Source organism: Zosterops lateralis (genome assembly GCF_965231275.1).
Source record: "Zosterops lateralis genome assembly, chromosome: Z".
NCBI lineage: Eukaryota > Metazoa > Chordata > Aves > Passeriformes > Zosteropidae > Zosterops > Zosterops lateralis.
The window spans coordinates 34,506,920-34,522,038 of NC_139800.1; the positions used below are offsets into that span (position 1 = coordinate 34,506,920).

At 39.4% G+C, this 15,119-nt stretch overlaps 1 protein-coding gene across 1 annotated transcript in view; it reads left to right on the forward strand.

Moving 5' to 3' along the window:
* The window catches only part of FOCAD (focadhesin), a 94,218-nt gene continuing 79,099 nt past the window's right edge, over positions 1 to 15,119 (forward strand). The window contains exons 1-6 of the mRNA XM_083884532.1: positions 1 to 23; positions 3,287 to 3,389; positions 3,834 to 3,922; positions 6,849 to 6,923; positions 8,596 to 8,750; positions 13,354 to 13,458. Coding sequence (XP_083740658.1) covers positions 3,866 to 3,922; positions 6,849 to 6,923; positions 8,596 to 8,750; positions 13,354 to 13,458 — 392 coding nt within the window. The 5' untranslated portion in view covers positions 1 to 23; positions 3,287 to 3,389; positions 3,834 to 3,865. The remainder of the gene's footprint in view (positions 24 to 3,286; positions 3,390 to 3,833; positions 3,923 to 6,848; positions 6,924 to 8,595; positions 8,751 to 13,353; positions 13,459 to 15,119) is intronic.

A 15,119-nucleotide genomic window follows, 5' to 3' on the forward strand; every position in this document is an offset into this window, starting at 1 on the left:
CCTGGCGTCAGGACGGCAGCCAAGTAAGGACAGCTGCCCTCTGTGAGGAGGCGTTGTTTGGTTTACGTTTTTGTTTAAAGCCGGTCGCTCTGAGACGTTTGCGTGTGTCACACGCAAGAGATGAGGGTGTGTGCAGGTGTTCTCACCCTGGCTGGGAAGGAACACCGGTTTGAATCGGGAGTCCTTAAAAAGGAGCCAAAGGCTCTGAGACCACGGACAGGAAATGTGGTCTCCGTGCTCCCTGCGATCATTTTCTGTTAGTTTGACGGAGTTTGTTTTGGAGAACTGGACCAGATCCGAAGGTGTTAGTGCCGTGACATTCTCTCTCTAGTTCACTTGGATTAGCAATGCTTGTCCCTCTTAGCATTAGGATGCGTTATTAGATTTGCTTGGCAAGGATGTGGTAGCAGAAGGGTTACCGGGGTGGCCTCTGAGAATCTGCTAGAACCTTTCCTCCTGTGTGACAGAGCCAATGCCAGCTGGCTCCACATGGACCGGCTGCTGGCCTGGGCCAGGTCCATCAGTGACAGTGACAGCACCTTGGGGATGACAAGTTTAAGAAGGTGAAAAACTGCTACAACAGCGGTGCAGGGAGAGAAGTGAGAACGTGAGAGAAACAGCCCTGCAGACACCAAGATGCAGAAGTACAGAGAGGAGATGCTCCAGGTGGTGGAGCAGAAACTGCTTTGCAGTCCGTGGTGAAGACCAGGATAAAGTAGTGCATGTGTGTTGCAGCCCATGGAAGTCCATGCTAGACCAGTTGGATGGGCAAAGGGGGCTGTGACTCCATGGAGAGGAGCCCATGCTGGAGCAGGCTCCTGAAAGGACCAGTGGGATCATGGAGACAGGAACTCACACTGAAATAGGTTTTCTGGAAAGACTTAGGAGCCGTACTTGAGCAGTCTGTTCCTAAACAACTGTTCCCCATAGAAGGGACCCATGCTGGAGCAGTTCATGAAGAACTGCAGACTGTGGTTGGGATCCCATGCTGGAGCTGGGAAAAGCGTGACTGCAACCTTATTTCCTGAGCCCCTGCTCCATTCAGGAGGAAGAGGTAGAGAAGCTGGTAGTGAGTGAAACTGACCCCAGGAGGAGAGGAAAGATGGGGGGAATATGTTTCTAGATTTTTTTTTTTTTTTATTTCTTACTATTCTACTCAGATTTCATTGGTAAAAATAGATTTCCTTGGCTTGAGTCAGTTCTCCCCATAACAGTAATTACTGAATGATCTTCCTCTTACTATGTTATAAGCCCTTAATCATATTTTTGCCCCTTTTCCAGTTGAGGGGCAGTGATAGATCAACTTTGTGACCATCTGGCTGTAAGTCAAGCTCAAGGCTACATAGATGTTTATCATTTACATTGACTAAGTTGGGAAAACAAGCCAAGGTCCCTTTTCAATGCCTTTTTTTTTGCTGTTTATCTTTCTTGTCTGTGTGTGTATGTCAGGTGGATTTTTTGGGGTGGATTGTTTTTTATGTATGTGGTTGATGATACATCATAGAATGTTGAAGAGAGGATGTGTGCCTGCTGGCAGGGCTGCCCTCTGCATGGACTATAGGAACAGATTATGGGAACTTCTGGAATTTCAACAATTACAAATGCCCTGTCTTGACCCACTGCTCACCGGATGGGCTGGGGAGCAGTTTTGTGGGGTGGCCACAGGCCCTGGCAGGCATTGCCCTGGGATGTGTGACGGAGCCCTATTAGGAGGATTTGTTCACCTGTGCTCAGCACTCCTTAGATGTCACATTGGCATGTCCAGTTTTGGATCCTTGTGTGACACAGTGACCATAAGGGAGACACAGTGACCATAGGGATCATTGAGATAATGGGGCTGGGGACCTTGCCCTTTGAGGAGATGCTGTGGTTTCTAGGGCTGTTCAGCTGGGAGGAGGGACAGCTGAACAATAGCAGCTCTGGCTCTGATGGGAGGGGATGAAAGAAGGCACAGCCAGGCACTTCACAGGAGTTCATGGCAAAAACAGCTAAAGACTAGTGATGGAGAGAAAGCTTTTGTTGATCAGGACAGCTTGATAAAGTGGTGCCTTCCCTGATCTTGAGAGGTTTTCAAAGCCAGATTGGGGCAACCTGGTCTGACTACATCTGAACATCTTTTGAATGGGGAGGTTGAACAAAAAGCATATTTAGGTCTCTGCCAGCCTTTATTATCCATGTATGCTGTAAACTTTACAGGCATTCTGTATGCATACATAGTTGCCTTTGCTAAGGGTCAGTGCTGAAGACTGAGGAACTGCTTAGGTAGTATTTAAATTAATTGCACTGGTACAGCTGTTGCATTCCAGCTAGCCTGTAGATGTTTAGTTTAGATTGATAAAAATTTAGGATTTGTGTCTGATGCAAGAGCAGCAGGCTTCTAGTCTGTCTGGAGTAGCTGATTTGTGCTTACAAAGTGAAAGTGTGTTCTGTGCTTGTGATGATCCTCTGTAATAGTTTTTCCTTTTTATGTGGGTAAAAAAAATTACAAATTACCTGATGAAAGATACTATGTAATTCCAGTATGTTCATGTCAAAACTACCCAGGAAGGAACCTTAGCTCATTTTGCTGCTTGTTCGGTACGACTGAGGGGGCTTGGGTTTATATATGTAAATAAATCTAGATCCACTGTGGAGTTGTTAGCCATGCTCAACATGCTGTAGCAATATTTTTTAATTTTTTTTAAAGCAAGGTATCAACTTTAGTTTAATTTGTGTTCATTTATTATATGAGCACCTATTGTCTCAAAATACCATTACATCTATTCTAAAACTATACAAATCCATACCATCGAGCTACATTCTAAATTCTAAAACTATACAAACCCAAGCATCAGTGTTGTTTTTTTCCTCCTGCACTTTCAGACATGTAATCCACAAGTATATGGGAATACCTCACTGCTTAACTGTGAGGAATTTGTAGTCACTGATCTATTAATGTAACTATCACTTTTCAGTTTTCTTGCCCCAAATGGTATTTTTTGTGGCACATGCTGCATATCCAGTCTTTAATTCCATCTTTTTTAAAATTGGTGACGAGATTCTGAATGCATCACTCTGATAGCATGTCTGGAAAATTGAGTGGTTTGCATGTATATATGTCCTCAATGCTTATTGCGAAGGATTACACTTAGGTTTACAACCAGTACTAGCCTTTTTGGTTTTTTAAGGAAGCCATTCCAGGTGGCTGGAGGCAAGTGTATAGTAAACTGAAATATTTGAGTATTTGCAGTGGCCATCAGTTTCATTGGTGTGCAGCAAACTGACTTCTAATTTCTTTTTAATGTAGGTTCATGTGTGCTTGTGAGTACCTGCATATTCCAGCTTACAGATAAGCTTTTCACTTCAAGTGTTCCTGCCTCTAGCTACATCTACCATTTGCAGTCTCACAGGTTGGTCTTTTGTTTGTTTTACTTCTGGTTTTGCATGAAATGATGGAAAGTTTGTGGATAGTTTTGCATTTTAAATCATGTTTGTGAGACTGTGAACACTCCTTTTGAGCTGTCTCTTTTTCAAATCAATGAAATACACTTAAAATGCTCTGAAGAATACATGCTCTCAGAGTACACATACGCTGTGCCGTATGGAATGGTATACTTGTTGCAGCATCAAGAAATGTCTATAACCCATTCTTTGTGCAGGACCAATGAGTATTCAGCATTTCTTGGGTTCAAGCCCAAAAGACAAGGTGATATGGTAGACTTCAGAGGGGAAAGAAAATCCTTTAATGCTTGCATCCGTTGTTAAATGCAACATAATTCTGGGGGGTGGGGGGTGTGGAAAATAGCATGCTGCTCTTCCTAGTCTTAAGAGTGTTTTTTGAATCTCTCTTGCAGAGTGAAATTTAGTGTCATATGACGGAGCCAAAATGTTGGATGACATCAAGAAGCGATTTGAATTTCCTAATGCAGTTGTTCAGTCACAGGTAATTTTTTAAAAGCATTAAAACAAATCAAGTTGTCTGTGGAAATGTTTGTTCCAACAGCTGCTGCTTATCTGCCTATCTGGGTTTTTTTTCCAAAGTCAGAAAACCGGAGAAACAGAGTATTCTTAAATCACAATCAAAATCTAATTGCCTTTTCTGTGTAAAAAGAAACATAGAAAACAATTGCTCATCACTATAACATCTCTTCAGGAAAATCAGAAACTTTCTAGGCCTGGAAGCTTAGAGTGTGGCCAAGTGGTTTTTAGTGACCTTGTGATCTCAAGAGAAGCCAGAAATGACCAAATGCCATGTGTAGGGCTGCAGTACTTTGCAATACTTCATAGAACTGCTCTGTTTCTTCCTTGCTGATGAGAACTGACAATCTATTGCAATTTTGTCTGTCAACAAGGGTTAACTGTATGCAGCTCAGCTCAGCTCCCTTTATTTTCTCATCCATGCGTTGGCTCCTTGTCATTTTCACCTGAAATTATCATGTGCAATAAGTGTTTATCATAGTATGTTTAATGGACAGGAGAGAGTGATAGTAATAATAGTCTCTGTTTGAAACATACACCTTCTTTTCTTTGTCTGTTTCTCATTTCAGTATTAAAAATGTTTCTCTTTGGCTGTAAGTTCATTGCTAATTTCTCCGCTTTCTTCCTCATCCTGTTTTGAATTCAGGATAAAATGTGTACCCATTTATTTGGTGAAATAAGTTGATTGGAATGCAGTCTGTGCAACCTGCTGCCTCTCTTGCCTCTTCATTTCAGTCAGTTCAACTTGGTTTAACAGTAATTAGGTTTGAAAGAGAGATGCAAGAGTCCACTTGTCATCAGCTTGGCATTTGGGAGAGAAAGCCATGTCCCTGAAAGCTGGAGTTCATCTGAGATCTAGCAAAGTGTCTCGCACAGCAGATGAGTTTATATCATTACTAGCCTTGATGAGTAGGACTCAGCGTCTTTGAAACAGTTAATTTTCTTTAGTGCAGAAAGTCCCCATGGCACACTGCTGTATTGCTTAAATGTCTTGGCTCATTACTACGGCTGCACATTATTAAGATCTACTAACGTGCTTTGGTTGATTTTGTCCTCTGCTTTGGCTGTTTTGATAGCTTCCACTTGTGTTCTGTGACCCCTGGAAAGCATGCTGTGATCTTCAAACTATAATCAGGTCAGGATTCAACTGCATAAGATATGGTCTCCTCTTTCTGGGACCAGACAAGATATATGCTCTGCAGAATGTGTAGTCTACACATAATCAGTGAGGAACTTGAGCATAGATTTGTAGGTCATAAAGTTTTACTGCTTAATGAAGTTCTAGAAGTGCAGGGATCTAATCTGCATTTTGACTTTTCTGTATAGCTAGATCACTGCAGAAGCCAAGTTTCTATTGATAAGCCCCTTTTCCTGTGTGCCAGAAGTGTCTTAAGGATGGAGGTCTGAATTAACTTCTGAAGGTCCTTTTAAACAGAAAAAAGAAAAGATAATGTAGGCTTTCCTTGGTAAGTGCAGAGAAAGAGATCTGATCTGCCTGGGGAGCGCAGTGTTGCTCTTGCAATGGGTTAGTTACAGACAGAGATAAGCGTTTTACTTGGTCCCATTTTCTCCTTCCATTTCCTCAAGAGTAAGATTGCCAAAAAACTTGTCTTTTTAAGTCAAATGTATTAGAGTACGTATCCTTACCTATGAAAAGTGTAATCTGTGTAGTCTAGGACTGTTTTCTGTTCCCAAGAAATGTAAGCTCTTATTTCAGTTTGTTATGACAGGTTTGCAACTAGTACATAAATGAAGTGGAAATAAAAGTTTCCTTCTCTTGAAAGGAGAAGGAACCTCGAAATATTGAAAATAATTTGTTCCTGTCTTTTTATGCACTAAGAAAAACAAAATGCTAACTTTTATTTTTATTCCTTGCTGGCATAGTTTATTTTTTTCTAAAAATAATGATCTGTCATTAGCAGAGAAGAGTAGATTCCACTCTTTGATAGTCTGAAACATTTTTGTACTGTTACCGTGAGAACATGTCTTTCTGTGTTTCACAAAATGAGTTTTCTGTGTAACAGTATCAATAATTATGAAATGAGACAGAATAAGTCATTAAGATGAGTCAGAAACAAAAGCCTAGGTTCAAACAACCTGACACCTTTGAGTGTATTTTGGCTCACATTTAGATTTTGAAAGAGTTTGAGGAAATCAGACTTCTACTAAAATAGAATGAGAAGCTTAGTCTTCACCTCAAAAGAATGAACCTGGGCTGTTTTGGGGAACTGAAACTTTTTGTTTTGAAGATCTTGACTATTTAAATCTTGTTAATAATTTCTGCCATGGAATATCATAATGAGGAATAATGTTAATGTCAGATGCCCTGTTTAAAGTAAATGAAATATTTCTGGCAAGAGCTGTGATAAGGGGGTATGCAAAATGCGTAAGGCAAAACTTGTGATGCAAAAATCTGGGCAAGTTGCTTAGATGTATTCTGTTCTGCTTCCACTCTTGCTTCTGCTTTCTTAAATAGTACAGGATTTAATAATTACTAGAGCTTTTAAGGACATGGAGATCTATGCAGCAGTGGAGGGATAAAGTTTATTGAAGTTATTGCATTAAAATATTTGCAATTCCTAAAAACCTATGTACCTGTACAAAAAGGCCTCTGGACATATGTGGAGCCCTGTGGAAGTTTGTTTCTTTTGTGCCTCAGGATAAAGTAAAAGTTAGTATATCAACATTATGGAAATTTTTGACTATAAAGCATATTTCAGCTTCAATATCCATAAGGTTGGTATTTCAATCATAGCAAAATGATCATATGCAATGGCATTGTAAAGACTTCTTATTGGAGAATTTAAAAATAATGTGTGTGGGTTTTATTTCCTCTTATTTATTTTAATTTCATTCCATTCATCTATGTGTGTTTTTTTGTTTCTTTTTAGGCAGTGGGCCATCTGATTGCTGCAATACTGAAAGAAAAAGTTTCTTCAAAGAAGATCAGACAGGCTTCTGACAAGGTCTTTTTCACTTTCATCTCCTCTCTCATCCTTGTGCGATGATTTTATGGGCTTTTTAAAATGGGTTTTCCCGTTCTCTACTGTGTAATTTTAATAAATTCTAGAAGTTAAATAAGGTAGTTATCAATAGTTATCAATATGTATTTGGACATACAGAAACAGTTAAACTCTGGCATCAGAAGAGCATTTTACTTCCATTGCAAGACTTAATGGCAGAAGCCTTAATGCTGCAGAATACCTATATCTAAATATGTTCAGTTTAAGAGAGTTTAATTTAGTTGTTACTGAGCGTGAGGTACATGGACTGAGTCATTGTCTCTTGAGTTGGGAATTTGTTTACATTGCTATAAAAATGTCAAGAAGTATGGCATTTCACATAACTGCATTGGTGTTACATTTCATACCTGCTAACTAGAGCTTGCATTTCTGCAGGAGAGAGCAGGATGTAAAGGCATACTTTGCATTTTAAATGAGTCAAGCTCAATTAAGTGCATGTCTTGTTAACAGAGAGGTATACTTGAAATGTTGGCAATTGCAAGTGTCACAGCAAATGGGAAAGGTGTTAGTTAGGGTTTGCCCTTCTGCATTTTCTCCCCAAAACTGACACCCAGAAATTAGCAGAAATTGATCTGTGGATTTTTATTCCACAGTCTGGAGACTTCACCCTGACTAACTCAGACCTGGAAAGTGCTAAGTTTTGATGTAAGGAAGCATTGGAGGTGTGTAGTTTATTTAACAGAAGCTCTTTCATAGTCCTGATCATAATCATGTTCCCAAATTATGTTCCGTTTTGAGCTACAAGCTGATATTTTCCCCTTAAAGCTGCTTATATGAAGGTATTAGACTGAAATACAGCAACTGAAATACTAGGAAGCAGGAAATTGCACTGGTTAGATGTTGTAGACTCCCTTTATATTCAAGAGCATTTTGCAGTGTTGGTTGTTTTATAACCTTCCTTGTTCTCCAGTTGGAAGTCACAAAGTTGGCAAACTAATCTGTGAGTACTAATTTACCATGGGAACCAGCAGCAGTTTTGATGGTTACTGCCAAATCTTCATGCTTACTAGAAAATAGAACTTCATGTGTTTAGTAAAGATGACTTACCTTTGGATAGCCCTTTATACACCTGTCTATAGCTGTCTGTGCTATACCTTGGTGTTGACACAGCTTGTCATGGCAGTTTCTGTGTTGTCTCCAACTGCATCCTTATTTTTTAAATCAGGAAACTGATGATAACCTGCCTGTGGGTGCCCTGTCCCTGCATGTGTTCAAGGTCAGGGATCGGATGGGATCTGGGCAACCTGACAGTGAGCAGCATCTGCACCCATGTCCCAGAGTTGGAACTAGATGGTCTTTAAGGTCCCTTTCAACATAAACCATTCCATGATTCTGTCTGCATAGGCACAGGTGAAAAATTCATCTGCGTTACGTTTTTGTCACAGACGGTAAGTGTTATGCCCTACCATGGGCTTAGCAGAGGGCAAGAAAGTGGGAGCTGTCCCTGCAAAGACTTTTCCCAAGAGTGGAATCTGTAACCCAGCTACCTTTTGGGCTCTCTAAGGCTTCAGGAGAAGCTGTTGAGCTGTTTTTTATTTAAAAGTGTGTTTAAGATTAGCAAAGATAAATCAGCATGAGCTTTCTCATTACTTGTGTCCTATGCTTTTGCCTTCAGACTCCTGCTCTGAACCTGCTTTGGGAGAAGTGCTGCAGTGAGAATGTTGCCTTACGAACAGCCTGCTGTGAGGGCTTGGTGGCACTTGTGGTGGAGAAACATGCTGAGCTTGACTATGTTCTTCATGGAGCTCTCAACCTAATTCCCTCAGCAAGGTAGTGTTTGGTTGCCTAATTTTTGTCAGCTGGTTCTCAGTCATTGCTTTTCCCTTACAAATACAGAGGAAGAGGCAAAGTTCTGTGTCAGTATCTTCAGATACACCATGGCATTAAGAACTGCTACCATCTCATTAAGAACATGCCACTCTGCTTAAGGATGTTGCTTTCACCTTTGCTATGTGACAATGTGGGTCTGACATAAGAACTCTTAGCGTATTCTGTGGATGTAAGTTGAAACTGTTAATAGTTCAGGTTAGTGCTCTGAACTTTGAACTGTGGAACCTCAGAAGTCAATGAACTGCTTAGTTTTGTTGTCTGTCATAGAAAGGAGAAAGAAAATGGCAGTGACTTTGATTATGGGGAACTGTGTTGTGGTTTAACCCCAGAGAGCAATCAAGACTCATGCAGCTGCTCACTCACACTCCCACCAGTAGGATTAGGGAGAGGGTAAAAGGTGGAAAACTTGTGGGTTGAAGTAAGGAAAGTTTAAGAGGGAGAGTGAAAGCTGTGCACACAAGTGAATCAAAACAAGGAATTAATTCACTGCTTCCCATGGGCAGGCAGGTGTTGCGCCATCTCCAAGAGAGCAGGGCCCCATCACAGGTGACTTGGGAAAACAAATGCCATCAATCCAAACACCTCCTCTTCTTTCCCTCAATTTTATATTCTGAGCATGATGTTGTATGGACTGAAATGTCTTTTTGGTCAGTTGGGGTCACCCCTCTTGGCTCTGTCTTCTCCCAGCCTCCTAAGCACTCCCAACTTCCTCCCCAGTGTGGCAGCATGAAAAGCAGAAAAGGCCTTGGCTGTGTGTAAGCTCTGCTCAGCAATAAGAAAAACATCTCTATAGTATCAACACCGTGTTCAGCACAAATATAAACCACAGCTCCATACCAGCCATTGTGAAGAGAATTAACTCTATCCCAGCCAAAACCAGCACAGAGGGAAATAACTTCATCAGTCAAAAAACTGGTTGCTCAAATAAAGTCACTGTAATCATGTGTGTTGGGATTAGGAGTGCTGCAGTTTGTTTTCTTGTCTGCTGAGGAAGAAATCAGTTTATTTTGAAGCTACTTTCTCCTACACAATTCTTGAGTAGAAAATGCTTATATCTTGTAGTGGTCTTTTGACCCAGACTGCCTGTCCAACATACTGAGAAAATGCAGTTGTGAGGGAAAGAGGCACTGTGCATAACATTTAGAAGTAGGAAGTCGAATGATGACCGGGGAGAGATAGGTTTCCATTCAAATTTGCCAACCTTATTAAGTTCCTTTTGACTGCTAAGTGGATTTCTGCAGCAAGCTCTGTAATTCTCTTGCTAGAGACTGGTAGAGTTGATTTTAGCCAAACGAGCTATTCAGAGGTATGTACGTGATACGTTATGCTGGTGGACTCAGCGCAGAGGTTGCCAGAACCGTGCTGTTCAAAATATGTTCTTCATCCCTTCTCACCTTCACATAATCAGTTTTACACTAAGGTTTCTCATATTCACTCTGAGCCAAGGGTGAACTTAGGTAGACTTGAGTAAATTAGTGAAATGCTTAAAAACTTTTTTCTAACCTCATGACTTGCTTGTTCACAGCTAGGATCTTGCTATGCTGATGCTAATTCTGTGCTGGATTTGCTATAAATGACTACAGTTTCCTGGAGAGGTTTTGTAGATACTTTTTTATAATATGGGTAATCTCTGCAAACCACTATCCTCCAAAGGACAAGGTTTTGGGGCATTTTGTGGTTAAGGGAGGAGTCTACATAAGTATAACGAATAAGTAAAGTACCTGTGCTAAGACTGTGAGAACCTGAGTCCTGTGGCATAAGGTGGAGTAAGTTTTATTAACTGTGATACCACCATGATTTTTTTGGCTTTTCTTTTTATATGCCTTTTATGTAGTCTCAGTATTCTTAGGATACATAGTTGAAATTCTTTAATGTGGTGTCTTAGCTTAAGTTCTGGTTTTCTGCTAGGCCAGAAAACCAAACACGCTAAAGGCCTGACAGCTGGGGGCCAGAAAGCCTTACATTATCTTGAAAAACCAAGGCCCTTTCTAGAACATATTTTGTAAATTAGGCTCAAGCCAATCTGGGGGAGGAATACTTCAGAATAGGGAGATGCCATGCCATTCATTTAAGATCCTCATTGGGGAATCTGTGTCAAATATGCTAATTTTCAAGGTCTATAAAATTGTATACACAGTATACTGTGTGTGTGCATTTTGGCATATTCCACCTTTACGAATTGTTGCACCTAAGGATCCTTTTTAATTACTGAGATAAAAGCCCTTTTATCCCTCAGTTGTGTCTGGCTCATAATTCTAGGACCATGGAAAAGGCATTGGCTGTGGCTTGCAGACTAAGAAATTTGAATTTCCTGTTCAGCTGAGGGTTTGTTACAGTATCAACAGTTTATAAGGTTGTGAAATATTAATACAGCTTTGTATTTTCAGAAAATAAAAAGTGTAAAATGGGAATTTAGGATTAAGTTAACCTTAAAAACAAATTCAGAGTTACATATTGAAGGGACTACGATCTGCCTCATTTCTACACTATTTGAAACTTCAAAATTTTTTTCATATATGAAACTAACACATGACTGATTGCTATACTGAGTTCTGGCAAATTACCTCGTAACCTTTTATGTGTTTTTGGCTTCTTTCCCACTGCCACCTGCTCCTCCCCCAAGCTGCTACAATTCAAACGGCATACACTATGGATTGCAAAGCAGAGCGTATGTTGCCTAACCACAGAAGTCTGTGATTTAAAATGTCTGTAGCCTCAGGAGCTCATTAAACTGACAATTTCACATTGCCTCTTTTCAGTGCTAGTACTTTTTTTTTTTTTTTTTTTACCTTGCCTTAAAATTGTAGTCTGCAGTCCATCATTCTGTTCCCTGCCAAATTTTCATTCTGTGTGGCTTTGCAGTGCTCAGTACACAGTGTTGCTAAAACGAAAATTAGCAGCTAGTGGAAGAGAGCAGAAAAGCATTTGCAACCACTGAGCACTTAGAGTGCTGAATGGAGTTAGGTGTATATTTTATTGGCAAAGATTACTCACATGGTATTCTTGCTTCTCTTTTGTTACGATGAATTTTGCAGGAGCTAAGTGTGCCTGCTAGGTTCTATTTTGTCAGGTCTATCAAATTGTGCACACTAGAAAAGATAGAGTTATGTTTTGGCAGAGATGAAGATCTCATGTTTATCTGAGTTAACTTGTGCAGTTCACAATACCTTCTCATTGTATATATTATTGTACTGTAACTGGCTCCAAAGACTCAGTGTTTCCTTTGACGCCCTAAGAGTTTAAACTTCGTGGAACATCATATTTATGTGCATGTTTGTGTGTTTATGCATATATAGGAAATACTTTTACATATGTAGATACATACATGTGTATTTTCACATGTTTTTAGGATTGGTTTTCAGCATTCTGTTTAGATGATGATGGGAAAACACTGCCTATATTCAGTAATGAGCAAGGATACTACTGAAAAACCTGTGAAACAATTAATTATTGTAATCTTAAAGAAACTGTCAGAAGGATTTCTGTGAATATACATGTTTTCAGGATGTTTTTATTACTGAGTGTCCATGCCTGTAGGATATGGGAAATAGGATGGAAATCAGCTCTTCTCTTCCTACTTCCTGCTTGGGAATTAAGACCAGGAATACAGAAGTTTCAGAATGGGAAAGACGGTTCTCTTCCTGAGTGTTTTATGGTTTGTTTTTTTTCTCCTTGCTGCAGTTACCCTATTGAAGCTGGGAAATACACTTGCAAATTCCCATTTCACTGGCTCTTTCTAGCAGTGAAGAATCTAAAAGGTTGCTCTCTCTCTCCCTGCCATACACTCATCCAAAAAATCTCCTTCCTCCTCTGTGTTTTAGGTTGACAGTGTCGGGATTTAGAAGACTGCACATCTTCCTGTTAGTTGCAGCAGAGTTCTGTCAAACCTCAGTGTCTTCTTGTATTGTCAGATTTCAGTATTTTGAGAGCCATGTGTCAAAACCATTTTAAAGTCATTTTAAAGATTGCAGGCACATCTTATAAGTGGTCTGGGTTTTTAAAGAGAGAGAGAAATATAAGCATATTCTCTCACTTTTGATCTGGGTCAATGCTATCTTAGCACAGAAGAGAGAACATGGTACTTTGCCTGTATCTGAACTATAAAAGTGAGCATTTAATGGTGAACTATAAAGGTAAGCATTTAATGGTGAAGAGATCCACTGTGGGACTCTCTAGATGTTCCCTGGTATGCCATACCACCTTATGGAAAAGAGTCTGTCAGCAGGTGGTAACAGGTGTGATAAAGGTTTGACAGTTACAAGTGCTGTTTGCCTTGTATTCCCATTCTTGTAATATATGGTAGAAGCAACCTGTCAAAAATTTTAATTGACACATTAATAGTCTCTTTGCTGTTTCACTCATTATGTGAAAAGGAAAACAAAGGTACATAAATGCATAACTTGCCCAGAACTGTGTGGGCATATGCTAAGAGGTCCTTAAGTAGAACTCTGGGTCTCAAGTGTTAATTTTGTTCCTTCTCTTATGTACAAATCAATTAATGTAGCTGCATGCTTGACAGTAACTCAGTTCTTTTTGTCAGCAGGAATGTGCATGGTTTAGTAAAAACTATTTGCAAGTTAGTACAAATTCAAGCTGTTCAACTGGAAAAAGATGGAGATGAGTCTGTTTGGAGTCTGTACGGAATCAGGTTAGTTTTGCATTCCTTTATTAGAAACAATAATAACTTTCTGTCTGATTTCCAGAACAAAAAAGGAAATTAAGTTAATACTGGATTTCAAACTTATTCTTTTTTGTATGTTTTGCTTTGTTCATGCTGTGCAAGTAATCAAGTGCTGGCACAGGTTGCCCACAGAGGTTGTGCAATCTCTGTCCTTACTGATAACAGAACCTGCATGTGATACTGGGTAGCCTTTGCCAGCTGACTGCTTGAGCATGTGGGTTGGGCTGGATGATCTGAGTAGATCCCTTTCAATCTAAATTATGATCTGATTCCATGTTTTGGTTTTTTTGGTTGAAAGTTTTAAGGAGTTTTTTAATACAAGGATAAGATTGCCACCATAAGGTTGAGAAGGGGCAGTGGCAGTGAACCATGGGAGTGGGGCAATAGGAGGCAAGATGGAGAGAAAACAAGTACTAGTACTTGTTCAAGTATCGAATGATTTCTAATAATTCTTTTAATAAGTATCTTATTTTAAGGCTATGAATCACTTCCTTCTTACTTGTTTTCCAGCTTTATTCTTATTATAAAAGTCAAGTTTCCAAATGTCTTTGCTGTTAAGGTGATTGACAAGTAAAAATAAAATACTTAAAGACGCATGTAGAGCTACTTATCTAAAGCTTCTTGTCGTGCAATAGCTGACTTTAGAAGAGGACATCCTAGTGATTTCATCCATCTCTTGAGAAACCATGAGTCACTACTGACATTAAAAGCCTCTATTGTTTCTTATCTGGAGAGCAGAAAAGCTAGGTAGATGTCATGAATGCTTTTCAAGTTACTTTTTATGCAGTTAAGAGGTATCATTGTAGAAGGCTGTAGCTATAATGGCTTAAGGATATAAAATGCATTATTTGAGAGAAAGGAATCATGTCTTTAATTGAGCAAAATGAAATAGTGAAGAAAAGTGAAACAGGCTTTGGAGTGCTGGGTGTGTTTACATTCCTGAAATCCTGCATGCATTTGTTTTCATGACTATATCAGTTCTCTTTACAAAATCCCCACTTTAATAGAGCAGTTTTAAATGAAAAGGCAGGTAATGAAGATGGAATTCTTTTGGAACCTTTTTTAAAACCTTTTGGTAGAAGAAGCTTAAGTTAAACGAAATTAATTCTGGCTTCCTATGAAAAAGAGAATGGTGGGATGTGGCTGGAATAAAGAGTCTCTGCCCAATAGGGCAAAGAAAAGTTATTACACTTTTTTTCACACTCACTAAAAGAGAAATTATTGGTAACATACAATGAAGGTGAAATTGGGTAATTCAGAATAGTATAAAGTAAAGTAATAGAGAACTGAACATAAGAAGCAGACTTTTATTTAGCCAGTGCAGTTTTTGTTTTCCTTTTCGGTTACAGTTAACTTGAATGAAGAGAAATGATTGCGTGACATAGGGTCAGAGCCCTGAGATTTTGAAACCTGACTTCTGGTTTTTAGTGTACAGAACAACTGATCTATTCATTCTTATATAACAAATTTGTAGTTGTGCTCCATAAAATGCCATTAAAACCTGATGCTTGTAAGGAACAGAAGAATGTATACAGTAGCTCACCAACAGCAAGCTCCCATTACAGTGTTCATATATTATGCTGTCAACTGTGCAAAGTATTCTATATGGAAATCATCAATGAAGAATT